General features: G+C 36.6%; 1 protein-coding gene across 2 annotated transcripts in view; it reads left to right on the top strand.

The window, feature by feature from the left end:
* GPATCH2 (G-patch domain containing 2) overlaps positions 1-20,016 on the top strand; it is a 200,146-nt gene that overhangs the window by 108,689 nt on the left and 71,441 nt on the right. For both annotated transcript variants that reach the window (XM_003930346.4, XM_074385207.1), the window contains exon 6: positions 7,331-7,398. In XM_003930346.4, coding sequence (XP_003930395.2) covers positions 7,331-7,398 — 68 coding nt within the window. The remainder of the gene's footprint in view (positions 1-7,330; positions 7,399-20,016) is intronic.

Genomic DNA, 20,016 nt, shown 5'->3' with positions numbered 1-20,016 from the left:
ATAACCTAACTTCTCTAATTTTGCCCAAGTTCTCTTACATATTCTCATCGTGGAGTGTTTACTCTCCTCTAGTATACTTTGTAAATGTTGTCCTTCTTTTGCTGTAATGATTAGCAGGGGAGCCGGTTTTTATTCTTGTTAGCCCTTCTATAACATGTGCTGGTAAACTTGTTTAGTGCTGCCGTGCCCTGCCTTGTCTAAACTTAAAATACCCCGCATGCTACCCAGAGTTACAGGCAAGGTCCAGACTATCCTTGACTGAAGATTTTCCTAGAGTATATTCTAGATTCAGGCTATTCATCTCCTGGGACGAGTCCCCAAATACAGAAAACATTTGTTTTGATGTATTGTATTTTATTTTTATTTTTTGTAGTTTCCCTGTAAGGGAAAAAGTACTAGGGCAAATAGGAACATTTTGGTTCAAAGCCAGCTTAAGTCAGTCCCTTTAGGGCAGGCGTCCCCAACCTACGGCCTGCTGGCCGCACGCAGCCCCCTGAGGCCATTTATCTGCCCCCCGCCGCACTTCAGGAAGGGGCACCTCTTTCATTGGTGGTCAGTGAGAGGAGCACAGTATGTGGTGGCCCTCCAATGGTCTGAGGGACAGTGAACTGGCCCCCTGTGTAAAAAGTTTGGGGACGCCTGCTTTAGGGCATGTGCCCTCACCTCAGCGAATGTTAGTTTCTTCACTATTACTTGAGAATAATAATATTTCCTCACTGTAGGCACCATGTTTATGAAAAGCAAGCCATAAAGAACAGGAGTGGCCGGGCACTGTAGTTCATGCCTGTAATCCCAGCACTTGAGAAGAGGCTGAGGTGGGAGGACTACTTGAAGGTAGAAGTTCAAGACCAGTGTACACAATATAGCAGGAACCCAGCTCTATACAAAATGTTTAAAAGTAGCTAGGCATGGTGGTAGGCACCTGTAGTCCTAGCCGCTCCAGTGGCTGAGGCGGGGGATTGCTTGAACCCAGGAGTTTTAGGGTGCAGTAAGTTATTATTAAGCTATGAGCTATGACTACTCCCACCTGAGTCACAAAACAAGACATTGTCTCAAATAAGTAAATACATTTAAATAAATTTAAACAAATAAAAATAAGGATTTATTGTTAATGACAATAGAAATATTTCTACTAATTATATTAATTCTTGATATATCATTTGTGATCATTATTACACATTATTTGTCAGTTTGTTCATGCTTTAGTCTTTCAAGAAAGATTTAAAATTGCCTTGTAAAAACATAAGAAACAATATAGAACTTTTTTTTTTTGAGATGGAGACTTGCTCTGTCACCCGGCTGCAATGTAGTGGCACAGTCTCATCTCACTGCAACCTCTCACCCCCTAGTTCAAGCGATTCTCCTGCCTCAGCCTCCCGAGTAGCTAGGATTACAGGCACGTGCCACCATGCTCAGCTAAATTTTGTATTTTTTGTAGAGACAGGGTTTCACCGTGTTGGCCAGGATGGTCTCCAACTCTTGTCCTCGTGATCCACCTGCCTCGGCCTCCCAAAGAGGGATTACAGGCGTGAGCCACTGCGCCTGGCCAGAACTTTTATTTTAACCTTGTCTAACAAATAGGAAAACTGAATTTTCCTATTTACCACCTAGTACTTTTTCCCCTACAGGGAAACAAACAAAAAAATAAAAATAAAGACTAAAAATAATCAGTTTCACCCACTACACTATAATTTAGATAACATGAAGACTATGAATAGTAAATCCTACATTGGTCTTTGTTCAAAGTTTTTCCCTAAAAGTCATGCATTGTGAGCTCTGCTGATAAGAGTAAGACTGTTTGTGAATATTGGTATTTTTAAACATATGAATGATAAGAACCTGGCATGCCTTTTTGTACCATTATTAGATTTTATAAAATTCCAAACTTTGAGGCATTTTGTCCTTTGGAAAACTGAGTTATATTCTATAAACTTAGTAATTTTTGACAACAGTTTTGAACTCTCCAGTAATTCGGTTGTCCTCAGGAATGGATCATCTTCCTTCCTGAATATTCCTTCTAGGAGGACATTGTCTGAAACTAAAATATCCAGTAGGTAAGGATTTCTAGTGACTTCTCCCTAGCATTAGACATATTACCAGGCATACATTAGATGTTCTAATTTTTATGGTATATATTTCTTACGCACCAATTTTTTCATTTCTTGTAGCCAGTGATGAGGATTTTTCCTGGCCTGCTATATAAACACAGTTTTACTTTAATAAAAATCTAGACAAATGAAGGTGAAATATGAATTATTACATGAATTATATTTACTAATATTTTTCTTGTTCTTAAAAAAAAAAAACAACAATCAAAAACACCCTTGGAGTTAAAGGAGTTCCATAACTTGACTTTATCAAGACATCAAAAAGATTAGTTCGGTGTAACAATGTAACTGAAATCACCAAACTGAATGGGAACACATATCCTTTATTATATAATAAAGTTAAGCACAATTTTATCTGTACATTAGGTTATTAGTGAGTATTTGTTGAATTGTACCAAGTAAGCAGTACTGGATTTAGAATAAGAAGCTCTCCGTGGCTGCATAAGGTGCTAGATCACATTGGCAGGTAGGTAAGGATCAGCTTAGGGAAAGCCTTGCGTGCATATCTCATTAGTTTTCATTTTACTTTCAGTGTAGAGCCATGGATGGCTGTGGAATGAGAAAGTTGACATGTGAAAAGCAGCAATTTAGAAAGTTGAATTTGGCACGTTGGTAAGATGGATTGGAGCAAGGGGAGATAAATTGCATCCAACTCCCTTCTTAGAGGTGATTTTTTCTCCTCTTTATTCCTCTTAAATTAGGTAACTACTTTGTTTCCTTTTAATCTTATAAATGATATCCAATTTATGCTCCTTGAATTATCACTTTTTGTATTTGTTTTAAAAGCAGTTCTAAAGTAATTTTTACATTTTCGTATGTTGCTTTAAAAGTAATTTCAGTGGTATTTTCTTGAATATGTTTCTCATGCCCAAATAGATTGTGCTTTTTGTGAATTGTGACCATTCTGTAATATTACAAGAATAGATGACACAATGAAATATTTTATCCATTCCTCCAACTATATTGTAATATAACTTTTAAAACGTGAATATAAAACAAAGGTGCGCTCATTGGAAATGCTTTCGAACAATCCTCCTTTATTCTTCTGTACGGGGATAAGAGATAAACATCTAAAACATTCATTTTAATGTCTATTAATTAAAATGAATTCTTGTAAAAGGTTAGAATATTATTTTACTTTAAAGTGTTGTTTCTTTCTTCAAAGATGTTGAGTCAAATTAATAATTGCCATAAGAAAAGCCAGAACCCTCTGGATCTTGGCAAACTGGTCCAGAGGCTTAAGCAATGCTTCCCTACAGCCTGGAGGCCAGGGGGATTTGATTGACCAGTCCTCACAAAATTGAAAGGCCTTCTTTTGAATGGCAGCTTGCCAGCATAAGTGTTTGTCAGTGTGGGCACTGAAGCAGGGTAGCGTTTGGAAGGCAAATAAAATATAGTTGAAAAGTAGAGCAAAATTGGAAGGGGACCTGCTATACTAGAGGGAGAGAAGAAAGGATTATGGTTTCTTGTCCTTATGTGTGGACATGAACCTTCATTAATTTACCGAAGGAATCTTTATCGTTTATAAGTAAAATATCATCGATATTGAATGGCCTCTGTATTAATCTTGATTTGGGAAATTATTTGTTCAGCTATGTAATTGTAGAAAAATAGTATGGCATGCATTGGGTGTGATAATGACAAGAGTAAATGAAAAGGAGATATTAAACCAACTTTTTATCTTTTGAGGATAATTGTAAAATTGGTGTCAATATATCAGGGAAATAAAAGAATAAGAAATTGCTTTCAGTATGTACAATAACCTTCAGAGAACAGATAATTTGTCATTGATAATTGATCATTTAGGAGAATTTCCAATATATTGGTACATATTGACCTTCTGAATTGATAGTGATACTTGTACAACTGGTGTTAAATTTTCATTTTTTGCTACTACATTCCTATTTCCTGAGATTGATAATTTTTAAACAACAGCAAAATCTAAGACCCATGTGATCTTTTAAAACTGTGACAAAAAAGTTATGTTTTCTAGAAACTTCTTAAGACTTTGTGTGATAAGCATCTAATAAAAAGAAATACATTTGCTTTATTTAGGATTGTAGTCATTATTTACATAGTAATATTTAACAAATGAATCATAAGAATTCAGGGCATGTAATGTTATGTCTAAGGTTATCATCACTAAATATTGGCTAATTACATAAATGATTGTCTCCAAAGATTTAGCAATTTAATTGGATTTTGGAGATTCTGTTTCTCATGCAAAACAGAATACTTGTTTCCTATCTAATCTTATGGAATAAAATGTATTTTTCTTACTAATAAACTTTACTATGTGAATATCTTATAGATATTTAAAGTGAAACAACTTCTTATAATTTGTGACTTCTAAGACATTTCCAAAATCACTAGAAGGCATGCGTTTTGGAGAAGAAAACAATCACCATACTTAATTGTTTGCTAGAAATTAGCACTTTGATCTGATATTAAAACTACTTCATTTTAGTTTTATAAAGATTATTTTCTATCCTGAGTTAAGAAGATGGAAACTTTTGGAAGAATTCCTTAAACATACTCCTTGAAGTTTTACAATATTTTGAAGTATTCTCCTAATAATCAGATTAAACATGTTTTAAAGTTTAAAATCCACTGAAACTTCAATATAACACTGCTTTCCATAAGCTGAATTCTATATTAAAGATATTATTCTCAAATTTTAGGTAAGTGTGTCTAGTTGCCACAGTGGCAAAAGGTTCCCATTGTAAGAATGTTTTACTCCTGAGGCAGACCACTAACATTGACCCTGAAGAGATCATCATCTGTTGATTTATTTCATTTAAAAAAATTTTTTTAAACTATGCCTATTTTTGCATATCTTTAAAAGTAAAACAAAAATTGACTTAAAATAACAATAAGGCATAGTCACCTTTTTTTTTTTTTTTTTTTTTTTTTTTTTGAGACAGAGTTTCGCTCTTGCTACCCAGGCTGGAGTGCAATGGCGCAATCTCGGCTCACTGCAACCTCCGCCTCCTGGGTTCAGGCAATTCTCCTGCCTCAGCCTCCTGAGTAGCTGGGATTAGAGGCACGCGCCACCATGCCCAGCTAATTTTTTGTATTTTTAGTAGAGACGGGGTTTCACCGTGTTGACCAGGATGGTCTCGATCTCCTGACCTCGTGATCCACCCGCCTCAGCCTCCCAAAGTGCTGGGATTACAGGCTTGAGCCACCACCCCCAGCTAGTCACCTTTTTAAAAAGGATCACGTACTAAGTAAATATGTAAAATCATTTAAATATCTACACTTGAAACTGTAAATCTTTTGTGAGTTATTTGCTGCAATTGAATTGAGCTTACAGTTTTTTTATACATATATATGATTGCTGAGAAATACATGGTATGATTATTTCTGACTAGATTGAAAGCTTACATTTGTATTATGGTATAAATTAGCTATAAATTCTGTTTTATTGTATTCTGTTGCTTTGTTTTCATCAGGCAATTTATCACATGGGTGTATGTGAAATTTCTTTACTTATTAAATTTCAGATTATGTATTTCAAACCAGAGCAAGACTTAAACGTTTTTCCATAAGTATAGCTTCAGGTAAACAAGCAATTTTAGTCCTGAAAATAGCTTCTGCTTCTGTCAACACATTGTTTATTTTTTCTCTGAGATAAAAAGTTTAGTTTTCTGATATTTGTACCAAGATAAAGTCAGTAAACAAGATTAATATAGTGTGGAAAAGGTTGTCAGCAGCCTTGGCAAAGGAAATAAGTTGCCTGTACATAGAACATACTGTAAACTGAATAAAAGTGTCAGGTCCACCATGAGATAATGTGATCATGAACCTCTAACAAAGCATGACATAGGCACAGTCGGCTTTTCTCATAGCCACAGTGTAGAAAATGGATTATTGTATTCCAGGGATACCCACTGGAATAGCATGAAAACCTCATTTTAAGATGAATGCAGGATGTAGTCCTGGAGTTGAGCCACATGTTTACCTGTGGTGCTCAAACCGTAGGGTTATTAATGTCATCATCTGTGCACATTTGCAATATTTGCATTTCGTGGAATTTCTGAGTATATACTGGCATCCGTGTAACCCAAGTGATACAAGAAAAAATAAGGTTTTGAAAATGTTAGGGTTTTTTTTAAAAGGAATTTTATTGCTTTTCCATGCTTTTCCCTCCTATTCTATATAAATGGCATTTCTATAATTACAGAGGGTTTTTTTTATTACAATGGAACATAACTTAAAGCCTTTTGCTGTAAATGTATGCCTTGTCAATTGTGATTGATAGATTCATTCTTGTGCAGTGTTGTATTCCCTTTGAGAACCATCTATACGATAAGAAAGTTGTGAAACTCTAAAATACCATAGGAGTAGCTTACTTCAGATTTTAAATTTTATTTAGAAATACAGGAGTGAAAATATTACTCTCTTAGATGAAATTACATTTGTGCTATGTAAATACACAGACGACTCCTGCGTTTTCGGGGAAACCATGAAAAGGGCTGCTCACTACTTCTTTGATCTAAGTTTTTGTATATATTTAAATGTATGTGTTATAATACATGTTATTTATATTTAGGAACTAGTTACAAATACATTGGTCCTTGGAAATACCTGTTTAACACTGATCTAATTAAACATTTTTTTCACATAATAAGTCACTGGTTTGTGATTCCTAAAAGAATATTTACACTATTGCAAAGATTCTCTTTTTTAAAGAATTTTTTATTTTGATTTTTTTGAGAGACAGAATCTTGCTCTTACATCCAGGCTGGAGTGCTTTGGCAAGCCTCTGCCTCCTGGACACAAGTGATTCTGCTGCCTCAGACTCCCGAGTAGCTGAGATTACAGGTGCATGCCACTATGCCCAGCTAATTTTTGTATTTTTAGTATAGATGGGGTTTCACCATGTTGGCCAGGCTGGTCTCAAACTCCTGACCTCAGGTGATCTACCTGCCTCAGCCTCTCAAAGTGCCGGGATTGCAGGTGTGAGCCACTTTGGCCAGCCAAGATTCTTTTCAAATAGTCTTAAAAATCTAGCAGAGGAAATACATTAGACCAAAACAAGTAGAGTATTCTCCCCAGGAATTAAATCATACTTTTAATCTACGCAATGTTGTCTGAGGTTTGAAAATCTTGTATTCTCCATTTTAGAGTAATGTCCTCAAATGAATATATCACTATTATCCATGGTCTTTTTATAAACAAATCTGAAATTTGTTTTTTCTGTTTAAATCTCCCTATAGGTATCCACTCCTGGCCCAGTGGGTAACAAGAGAATGGTTCATTTTTCTCCAGATTCTCATCACCATGAGTGAGTACTCAATGTGTTTATATAACCTTATTGGAGTATTCTACTTTTAGCTCATTTGGGAAATTATTAGCTACTACTTGTAAAGCTGATTTAATTTGTACCTACTTTTAAAGAGGGAGTATCATTTACCATTGGTAATAATGTAAGCATAATTTAAATGAAAAGGATGACAAAATTTAAATGGGGATTTTAAAATATAGTTATTCTGTTATTTGTGATTGAATTTGAAATTCATGCATTATTGAAATTCATGTGTTATCTTAAAAAATTTAAATTTTCATTCCATTGAGTAGCATGAAGATCTCCTACTCCTCCATCTTTATTCTCTATCCCAACCCTTCTAAAATACTAAAATGATGAGTAAAAAGCCAGGTATGGTGGCTCATGCCTATAATCCCAGCACTTTGGGAGGCTGAGGCAGGCAGATCACCTAAGGTCAGGAGTTTGAGACCAGCCTGACCAACATGGTGAATCCATCCCTAATAAAAATACAAAAATTAGCCCTGCATGGTGGTATACACCTGTAATCCCAGCTACTCAGGAGGCTGAGGCAGGAGAATTGCTTGAACCCAAAAGGTGGAGGTTGCAGTGAGCTGAGATCACAACACTGAACTCCAGCATGGGCAGCAGAGTGCGACTTCATCTCAGGACAAAAAAAAAAGTAAGAGACTGGTTTTCTTGGGCCAGGCATGGTGGCTCATGCCTATAATCCCAGCACTTTGGAAGGCTAAGGCGAGCAGATCACCTGAGATCAGGCGTACAAGACCAGCCAGGCCAACATATTGTGAAATCCCATCTCTACCATAAACACAAAAAATAGTTGGGTGTAGTGGTGCGTGCCTGTAGTCCCAGCTATTTGGGAGGCTGAGACAGAAGATCACTTGAACTCGGGAGGTGGAGATTGCAGTGAGCCAAGATCACTCCACTGCCCTTCAGCCTGGGCAACAGAGTGAGACTCTCATCATTCAAAATAAAAAAAAAAACATAAAAAGACTGTTTTTCATTACTTCTCTACTTTCTGCTGTTGCCAAGTGCTTGATAATAATATAAAGATCTGTGAAACAACCAGAATGTATTTCCATTTAGCAGCAAAAGGAAGAGACTACTTTACTAGATAATTTTTAAAAGCTAAATAGTTGTGGCTTTGACTTTGGTAAATTATTGCTGAATTTCCAGGGGTTAATTCTATCTGTAAATACATCTTTGCTGGAAAAGCTTAACTAGTTACATATTTTTGATCAATACCATATAGCTCCTGCAAATTCAAACTTTTAGAAAGGCCATAAAATATGGGAAGACATGAATTAATTATTGAATAATTTTTTTGTGGCAATCAATCATATTAGGATCCGTTAGTTTCTATTTTTAAAAATCCACTACTTAACAAATATAAATTAGAAACTATTGTTCGGATATAGCAAAATGATATCATAATCTTATAGTGGCCTATAAATTCAAAGTGCATGCATAGACTATAGAATTGTAGAGAAAGGGCTACATTTTTTTTTTTTTTTTTTTTTTTTTGAGACAGAGTTTCACTCGTTACCCAGGCTGGAGTGCAATGGCGCAATCTCGGCTCACTGCAACCTCCGCCTCCTGGATTCAGGCAATTCTCTTGCCTCAACCTCCTGAGTAACTGGGATTACAGGCACGCGCCACCATGCCCAGCTAATGTTTTGTGTTTTTAGTAGAGACGGGGTTTCACCATGTTGACCAGGATGGTCTCGATCTCTTGACCTCGTGATCCACCCACCTCGGCCTCCCAAAGTGCTGGGATTACAGGCTTGAGCCACCGTGCCCGGCCTTTTTTTTTTTTTTTCTTGAGACAAAGTCTGAAGCCTTGCTTTTGTCTCCCAGGCTAGAGCGCAAATGGCCCAATCTCAGCTCACTGCAGCCTCTACCTCCTAGGTTCAAGCAATTCTCCTGCCTCAGCCTCCCAAGTAGTTGGGATTACAAGAGCCTTCCACCATGCCGGGCTAGTTTTTGTATTTTTAGTAGAGACAGGGTTTCCCCATATTGACCAGGCTGGTCTTAAACTCCTGACTTAAGGTGATCCACCTGCCTCAGCCTCCCAAAATGCTGGGATTACACAGATGTGAGCCAGCCTAAGGTAGGCTGTTTCAACAAAAGTTCTCATTCAGGAAATGTGATACTTAATACTCACCATGCCACAGTACCTATATCCAGTTTGGCAAGCAATTCTTTCTGTTTTCTCTTGGAGAAGCTAACTTGTTTTTCTTCCTCTGAAGGTCTCAGCTGTTATGTTCATTGCAGCAGATGCCTTAGGCGGTACTGCACAGTTTTATCAGCCCATTTCTTGTTGTGAAAGTCAGGGGTTTGTCATCTGCCTTAGGAACTAAACAGTCACAGACTCAAGTTGTTTGTTTATTTCAGCACTAGCATTCCATCAGAAATACAAGGGTTTATGTTGTGTTTGTTCCTGCAATTTCATGCTAGCAAATACTGCTGGCCTTGACGTTCTTCCTCTACTCTTGCTCTCAGTTTAATGGCTTCTGTCCTGAGGCGGTTCAAAACAATGGCCTCCGGCAGGTAGGTATATATCTTTAGGAAATCTTTGTCAGCAGGCTCATGCTCTTTGTCAGAGAAATCCAACAGAGTGGTATTCAGGAAGGTCTAGACTAGAGCCACAGGCATGTGTCATTTTGCTTGTTAAATCTAACTTCTGTGCCACAGCCTGTTCCGTTTAGGGGTTACAAACGTGATTTTTCCCAATGGCAATTCCCTAATTCTAGGACTTTCATTCAATTTAGATTGTATTTTGTTTTATTGATTTATTTTTCTAGACAGGGTCTTGCTCTGTTGCCCAGGCTATAATGCAATGATGCAATCACTATCATGGCCCACTGCAGCCTTGATAGCCATGGCCCACCTCCCAGGCTCAAGTGATCCTCCGGCCTCAGCTCCACAAGTAGCCGGAACTACAAGCATGGGTCACCATGCCTGGCTGATTTTTTTTTTTTTTGCTAGAGATGGGGGTCTCCCTATGTTGCCCAGGCTAGTCTTGAATTCCTGGGCTCAAGTAATCCTGCCACCTCCACCTCCCAAAGTGTTGGGATTACAGCTGTGAGCCAGCATGCTTGGCCTTGATTATATTTTATAGGCTCATTTAGCAAGTCCATATTTTCATCCCTTTCTTCAGGCCCATCCCTTACCTACGTAGGGCCAATGAGGGGAGATCCCTTATGGACCCCACTCTTGATAGGGAGAAGGGAGAGGACACCACATCATGGGAATTTTCTTTTACATAAATAAATAAGTATACAGGCAACTTTGTATACACACACACACACACACACACACACACACACACACACACTCTTTCAGTTAAGTTTCCATAGCTCGATGCCCTTCTAGGGACTGGCCTGCCTGCCTGCTTTAAAACTGACTCCATTTTACTTCAGCTTGTCTCTTTTATTGCTCTAGGAGAAAAACCCAATACCTGAAATTTTCCTATCAGGTCCTTTAATAGAAGGTGTATGGCCAGTATCCACTCTGGCCAGAGAGTTTTATGTGCTTCCCCAGCTTCCTAGCTGGAATACGTGGTTCTGCACTGCCTGTTACCCTTCTTCCATTCCGCCTTCTCCCTGAGTCAGATACATTAAATTGACTCTTAGTATCAGATTCAGCATCTCATAGTAGAAAAACTAAGGTGTTCATACCCTACGGATGAACAAATAATTTCTAGCAGAATCATAGCCACCGTTAGTTTTAAGGGAGTAAATTTTCAAATCCCTTGCTTCCATTTATAAATGTTATTCCTAGAAATTATCAGCCCTGGTTATTTTGCTGGTTCTTAGTTTTCCCAGTTGCCTTTCCTCTTCTTGAGAAAAAAAAGACACCCGTACCAATCCTAATCTTTGGGCTTCGCCAAGTTAGCCAGGCTGGTCTGAAACTCCTGATCTCAAGTGATCCACCCACCTCATCCCCCCGAAGTGCTCGGGTTGTGGGTGTGAGCTACCACGCTGGACTGCAGTCTTATTTTTGAAGACAGATACTAAAAAGTCTTCCAGAGGGTCATAATTATGAAAATGCAATCACTTTAATAAAATAACAGTGTATGAATTGTTTTAAATACCATCTAGTAATTATTTCCTTGGAAAACATATTACTATGTTTAAAGTCCAGTCATTAAGGTACAATAGGTTACTATATTTAAATCCAATAATTAATATATGATAGGTTTCTTTTATTCAGAAATATGTAGTGCAGTGAAATGGAATATTGACTAAGATAACTAGAGAGCTACACACAAAAAATTCAAGAGCTTCAATCCAGCTAAAGCAGGGAAATTAATATCTAATTTCTCAGTAAAAGTAACCTAAGTTTTCAAATTCTTTTTTAATTATTCTGTTGACTTTTTAAATCTACAAATATTAAAATGTTAAAAATAAAATTAATATATGACTACATTAAAAATATATGTAAGCATAAAAATATAGTTACTTCTTATTAATTCCGCCTCCCTTTATGTACTCTGTAAATGGTTCCAGAAATTTTTCCTTTCTCTCTCTTTCCAATCACCTATGAGATACTTGCTTTTAAATAGAGATAAATATGACTTATCAATCGATTGTGCAATTGATATATTTTACTCTTATTTCTTTTTTAAGTAGAGGATATTTATCTGAGGAATTGTATGTAAATCAAACTTACTTTAAATGCACATGGGTAACTCATTATAATCCTATGATGAATTCCTTTATAAAGCAAATACTCACCCCTTATTTTATCTTTTGTGTAAATATCGAGTTTGCTTAAAGCAAGATTTGCCTGGATTAAAGGTTATGTTCATTGGGAATACTTTTACGCTTTGAAATTTAGCATCTATTGCTTTACAGTGGAAGTGTCTTTAACTCTAGATTGAGATAAATAAGAAATACAGATCAATTCCTCCCCTGATTTATTGTGATTCCCATGGGTAAGTCATTTAGCTTACATGTCTTAATTTTATTTATAGAATAAATATAATAACAGTCCTTTCTTATATAAGATGTTTTTATAAGGTACTTAGATAAAATACAGAAATATTACTCAACTAGGCATGAAACATTTCAAAACGATGATGACGATGAAGATGATAAATACTTTCTATTATACACTGTATTCTATTTTTTGAGACAATTTTCACATGCACCACTGTTTCTAGTATTTTTACTCCCTTTCTCAAGTAGTGATAGTAGGTATTAGACACCATTTTATAGATAATTTGACTTTTCTAAAGTCACACATTCCACACTACTCAACCAAAGTCAATCGAAAAGACAAATGTATTGAGCCTCTATTGTTGATTAACATGTTAAACCTGTTAGCGTATAAGTAACATCCTTTAGCACTTGTTTTTTTATAGACATTTCGAAATTAAAAGGTAATCACTGTGTGTTAAAACTTACGGAACAAAGGTTTACAGATTACTATATACCATTATACTGTTGGAGAAGAAAATTAGTATTTATTTTAAACAACATCTGCCAGTTTCTTAGTGTTGTCTTCCGCCTTCCAAATACTGAGTGGTTAATTTTATTTCATGCATGAGGGAGAAACTGAGACTCAGAAAATAAAAATAATTTGCCAGAATTCACCTAACCAGTAAGTGCCAGAGCCTGCATCCAAACTTAGCTCTTTCTGATTTAGTACCCACACCAGGCTGAACTTCCTGAATTTACATTCATAGTTTAATACAGGAAATAAAGTTTTAGTGGGGCCTCTTCAGCATAATTTTAGAGTTGACTTTTTGTTACATAGAGCATGTTATTGAGTGAGAAATATCTTTAGCATCCTGGTCTTCTAGTCCATAGAACTTAAGAACCCAAAAGAATCTTTCTTTCTTTTTTTTTTTTTTCTGAGACAGAGTCTCGTTCTGTCGCCAGGCTGGAGTGCATTGGTGCGATCTCAGCTCACTGCAATCTCCACCTCCCGGGTTCAGGCAATTCTGCCTCAGCCTCCCGAGTAGCTGGGACTACAGGCGCATGCCACCACGCCCAGCTAATTTTTGTATTTTTAGTAGAGACGGGGTTTCACCATTTTGGCCAGGATGGGCTCTATCTCTTGACCTCGTGATCCACCGTCCTTGGCCTCCCAAAGTGCTGGGATTACAGGCGTGAGCCACCGCACCCAGCCAAGGAATCTTGAAAGATCACACAGCCCAGTGTTGCCATTCTTTTACCTTCATATAGAATAGCATAGCAAGTATAGTCGATGAAACTCCATCCTGTATCTCGAGTCATTCATTTGTCCATTCATTCAGAAGGTATTTATGAAGGTGTACTAGGTGCGGAGTATACAGTAACGGAATAGACGACATGATCACAGTTTTTGCGTTTCTCACATTACTCACAATGTGATAGAAATAATAGAGATTAGTAAGCATGCACACAAATGTATAATTATATACTGACACATTTATGCATTATTATATACTGAACTAAGTACTCTAAAGAAGAACTTGTAAACATTGAATTTGAACTAAACATTGAGATGGGCAAGACTAATGAGATCTCTAAGATCTAAGTGAACTGGTGGCAGGAAGAGCATTTCAAGCAGAGAAAATAATACATGTTGTGTTCAAGAAGCTAAAGGAATGCTAAAGCAGATTGAGCACAATATATGAAGGAAAAGCATGTAGTGTGTGATGAGACCAGAGAAGGGTCGGCAAGGAGCGCATGATGCCAAGGCTGGTAGGTCATGTTACAGATCCTTTCGCCTAAGAGTGTTTGGGAAGCACTTAAGGTTTTGGTTTGCTTTTGTTTATTTATTGTTCACTTGGTGTGAATGAACTCCCTGTCAATTTCTACACTGACAAATGTGCCCTATTTGCCTTTTGACATCCTGGTTGTAATTGCTACCAAGTTCTGTCCTTACCTAGCCATGTGGCTTCTTAATACTCTATAGTCTTGCCGTAATTTTTATTTCCATATCTTGATCTGTGAAGCCCTGTAACAGTATATTGGGTTAGGAGTTGGGCGTATATTTCTACTTCTCTGTCACCCTCCCTCCTCTTGCATATAGTTTTTCATACTTGCAAGTCTCTTCAATAAAGTAGTTATGGTTCACAGGGAAACTGTCAGTATAGAAGATTGTATACTATTTCCAAAGTCAATTGATGTGTTTACTGATAATCTACTTAGTCTAGTGTTATCTAACAGAAGAACTCTTTACAGTAATGAAAATATTCTGTATCTTCACTGCCCAGTATGGTAGTTATTAAACCTCATGTGTCTTCAGCACTTGAAATGTAGCTATTGCAATTAAGAAACTTAGTTTTTAACATTAATTTAAATGTAAGCTGAGGTGGGAGGATCACTTGAGGTCAGTAGTTCCAGACCAGCCTGGCCAACATGGTGAACCCTTGTTTCTGCAAAAATGCAAAACTTAGCCGGCATGGTGGTACATGCCTGTAATCTCAGCTAGTTAGGATGCTGAGGCAGGAGAATTGCCTGAACCCAGCAGGCAGAGGTTCCAGTGAGCCTAGATTGTGCCACTACACTTCAGCCAGGGAAACGGAGCAAGACTCTGTCTCAAAAATAAAAATAAAAATTAATTAATTAATTAAATTTAAATAGCCATATGGCTAGTGTCTACCATACTGAACAGCACAGATTTAGACCATTTTATATATACTATTAAATTAAGATTTAAAATTTAATTTAATAGCATATTAAATTAAATTTTATATTAAATTATTAAATTAAATTAAAATTATGCTTCTAAGTCCAAAAACAGAAACTTATCTCTAGCAATAAAAATCCGCATTTTAAGTTGCAATAGCTCTTTTGTTCTGAAAAGTACATTTTTAGGAGGCCTCAGTTAAGAATCTTGAGGTTGATTTTGTCCTTTTGTCTAGATGTAGTATTAATTGACTTCCCATGAAATCCTATACATTTCTGCTACCTGTAGTTCAACACTGTGGGTGAGAAAGGAGATTAAGGAACAATGAGAAGGAATTAGTGTGGAATTCTCCATCTGCAGAGATTTTAGTTTTTAAAAACCTTCTTTCCTAAAGGTTTATTTTCTAGTCATGCTAAAAAAAAAAAAAAAAAAAATTCTTTCTATTCCAAAGAGTTACCAACCACAACTTCTCTACTATACTTGGAAGAGCACTGTAGTGAAGGCTCAATAGGTGATGACTGTTCCTGTTATCAGCAGTGTTGTGAAGAGGATTAAATGAAATAATATACCAGACTTAATTCCTAGACCTCCCTAAACTGTGTCTGTATCCTAGAGGGAGAAGGGAATTTGGAAAGCACATTCAACCCTTATGAATTGTGAGAACAGGCAATCTGCCTGTGTCTCTGAGCCTAACCATTCTTCACAGTTGATCAGTTTTAAATTCGTCTCTGCTCCTTGCTTCCAGATTTTTCTATCACTGTTAGTCTCTCCATGAAGCCCATGTGGAATCGTGGCTGCAGTGTAAATACATATAAATAAATGCCTATTCTCTTTCATAGCATTTTTTTTCTTCCTCTGCCTTTACATAAACTTGACTCTGACTTTCAAGGATGCTACTCCCTCTGTACTTCCTTGTTTGCTCATTTTTCACTAGAAAGTTAATAAGTAACCTTTATTTTCTGTGTATTATGCTAGATTCTGGCAATACCAAAAAAAAGAAAAGAAAAGAAAAAGAAAACCAACCCTTCCACCATCCCCCACCCCCCGCCACCGCCACCATGACCATACTTGAAGGCAGTGAAGGGGAAGTGTATGGTTGCAAATACAAGATGAACTGAATTCAAATTCTGATTCCAGTACTTGCTAGCTATGTGAGCTTGAATGGTAATAGGACTATTTCAAAAAGTTGTGATAAGAATTAAATGAGATAATGCATGTATGGCCATGAGAATGATACCCAGCACATAACTAACATTCATTGCGTGGTGATAGTGCTTTTACTGCAACTTTGATTACTAGTTCTATCACATTTTCTACAGCGACTACCACTATTTCTGTTAGTGTTATTATCGTTATCCTTTTCTCAAGGACCTCAGATTTATTATTAGGAATGATCAACTGCAGTATATGAATATAACAGCTTTAGTGGAGATACAGGCAGAGACATTGGGAGTTTGGAAGAGGAAGCATCTAAATCAGCCAGGGTGAGTTCAACAGGCTGCCCAAAGGAGGAAGTCATTCACCTCCTCTCATTCCTATAAACTCTGGGACACAAGAGGCCACCATTTTCCTACCACATCAATACTCCTTCCAGATTATTCCCTTTTTACGTCTGGGTAAATTTTTTTTCTTGTTTGAGGTTCATACTACCATCTGTCTTTCCTTATTTACCCTCATTCACACAGGACTTTGGTGCTTCAATTAGTCTTCCTTTCCTGCATCAACCTCAGCTATCCTAACTGGTGACAACATGTGTAATAGTTAGAAGGGGTGAGGGCTTTGGAATCAGGAGACCTAACTGAATTCTCACTCTGCTGCTTAGTTATGAAATCTTTGGCAAACTTCTTAATCTCTCTGAGCGAGTTTATTTACTGAATGATAATAGTAAATACCCCCCAGAGTAGTTTAAGTATTAAATGGCCTTAGTAAGGGCTAAGTGCATGTTGGGTACCCCTACGACCAGCAGAGCCATGGCAATGGTTGGATGGAATAGTACATACTGGCACTTAGCACAGTTTATTTTACTGCTGGAATACAATGTTCTTCATCTGACTGCTACTTAAGTAACTCCCCTGGCTACTCTTACATATAACCATCACTCAGAACTAATAGAGCTCTGAAATTTTGAAGGATGTTATACCATTTTCTTACCACAACCTAATAGTCTTTCAGCTTTTTTAAATCTTATATTCACTGCCTATGTTCTTTAGACTCATTAAGACTGCTATTTAATTTAGATAAACTTACCGAAATAAACTTTTTCCTAGTCTTAGAGGGAAAGATCTCTCTTCTCCTGTCCAAGGCTAATACCTGTGCTTTTGATTGAAAGGAATTTTTTGTTTCCTTTCCAAAAGTTTCTTTTATCATCTACTACGTTATTCAACCTCCCCTTTAATTTTCTTTAACTTAATGTGATTTTTGTCTCTCATACTTTGAGAGCCAAACTTCTAGAAAGAGCAGATTACAGTATAATCCCTTCTTCTGTACCCTACCATGGTATTATAATTCTGATTTCTTTCCACATCATTTTCTAGAAACTTCTCTGGAAAAGTTCATTAGTGACCCCTCCAGTTGTGTTTTCTCAGTTCCTGTCAGACTTGATTTCTCTATATTTAACACCAATGACCACTCCCTTCTTAAAGCATTTCTTCATGGCCTCAGTGATACCAATGTCTCTTGTTTGCTGCTCTGAACATTTATTTTTATGTTTCCTACCTATATCCCACTAGAAAGAAGAAAAAGATATAAACATACAATGACCAAGAAGGGACACTTTAGCAGATTAGAGATTTCAGCCAATTTCTAGGGATAGAAAGCACTTGGAGATTTGTACTAGGCAGACAGAAGAAATAATAAACTTAAGAGTCCAATGAAATAAATGCTGATTTGTCCCTCATAGGCCCTAGAAAAACTGAAAACTTCGAAGTAGGGTGAGGCGTGGAGCTGACATGGTATGTCTCAGTCAAGAGAATAAATCTTTCTTTTCTTCAGAAATTCACTAATCTGAGAAAAAGAGATGAAATAGTAACCCTTGTATGTTTCCCCTATTAGAAGACACTTGCTGTATGATCATCCTGTAGATAAACTGATTTGTTGAAAAAGCTCTTCTGATCATTTTTGTGGTGCCTTATAAATATCGAATAAATAAGGAAGGATCACCAGATATTTGAGAAAAGACTTCAGTCTTCAGGAAAAAAGGACTTGCTCATCAAAAGATGTCATAAGTAGATAATTTATAAACCACGTAGAGTAAAATGTTAATAGTAGAATCTAGATAGTGGATATATGGGGATCATTCTAAGAGGCTTTCAACTTGTCTGAATATTTGAACATTTTCTTCATACATTTTGAAGAAAAAAACTTAGTAAAAGAAATGAGAGATAAAATGGGAGATTAAAACGGTGAAAGAAATCAAAAGAGATCTAAAAACATGAAGAGACTTCATGGTTCCTGTTAGAAGATTCAACATAGTCAGGAGGTCAGTTCTCCCTAAATTGATAGATAGGTTTAATGCAATTCTTACCAAAATCCCAGCAAGATTTTCTAGATAATAGCAAGGATTATTTTAAATTCTATATGGAAAAGCAAAGAAACTTGAATCACAAAAACAATTTTTTAAAAAAGAATAAAGATGTAGGAATTATCCTACTAGATTTCAAGACTTACTGTGTAGCTACAGTATTCAAGACTGTTTGGTACTGGTGGAGGGATAGACACATAAATCACTCGCAGAAGAGAGAACTCCAGAAACAGCTCCCTCAACACACAAGTATAGTCCGTGGATTTTTGACAAAGGTGCAAAAGCAGTTCAATGGAGGAAGAATAGTCTTTTCAACAATATTTACAACTAGTGTTTTGGAAACGTCTCTTTAAGAGAATGAAAAGAAGCTACAGACTGAGAGAAAATATTTGCAAACCACATATCTAGCAAAAGACTAGTATCTAGAATATATAAAGACCTTTCAAAACTTAACAGTTATAAAACAGTTAAGAAACAAAACAAACCATCTAGTTAGAAAATGCACAAAAGACATGAACATCCATTTTACCAACGAGGAAACACAAATAGCAAATAAGCACACAAAAAAATATTGGCGTCATTATCTATTAGAGAAATGCAAATTAAGACCACAAGAGATATCGCTACACATGTATCAGAATGGCTGAAGTAAAACAGAGTGACAGTATTGAATACCGATGAGGATATGTAAAAACGGAATTGCTCATAAATTGCTGATGACGTTATAAAATGGCGTAGCCATTCTAGAAACGGTTGGCAGTTTTACGAAACTAAACTTGGAACTAAGATACTCACCAGCAATTGCACTCTAGGTCATTGATCCCACAAAAATGAAAACTCTGTTCACAGAAAAGCCTCTACACTGAGGTTCACAGCAGCTTTATTCATTATAGCCCAAAACTGGATACAACCCAGAAATCCTCCAATGGGTGAATGGTTAAACAAACTATGTATACCCATGCAATGGAATACTACTCAGAATAAAAAGGAATAAACTACTTATACATGCAACAACTTCATTGAGTTTTCAGAGAACTGGGCCGAGCTTAAAAGCCAATCTGAAAAGTTTACATCCTGTATCATACCATTTGTATAACATTATTTCAATGACAAAGTTATAAAAATAGAGAATGGGTTAGTGGGTTAACCGTGGCTAAGTATAGGAGAGTGACGGTTGGAGTGAAATGGGTGTGGCTATCAAAGGGCAACAGGAAGGATCATTGCAGTAATAAATTGTTCTGTATCTTGTCTGTATCAGTGTCAGTATCTTGGTTGCGATGTTACACTATAGTTTTACAAAACGTTATCATTTGGGAAACTGGATAAAGGTGCACAGGATCTCTACCAACTGCACATAAACCTATGATTATCTCAAAATATTTAATTTAATGTAAAGATTGATAAATCACTTATCAATCAAACAAAAAGACAAATAAATTTTGGGAGGGAAAACGTAAGAAAAGCTAACAGAT

Source organism: Saimiri boliviensis, chromosome 14 (genome assembly GCF_048565385.1).
Source record: "Saimiri boliviensis isolate mSaiBol1 chromosome 14, mSaiBol1.pri, whole genome shotgun sequence".
NCBI lineage: Eukaryota > Metazoa > Chordata > Mammalia > Primates > Cebidae > Saimiri > Saimiri boliviensis.
This window is presented reverse-complemented; position numbering and strand designations above follow the sequence as displayed.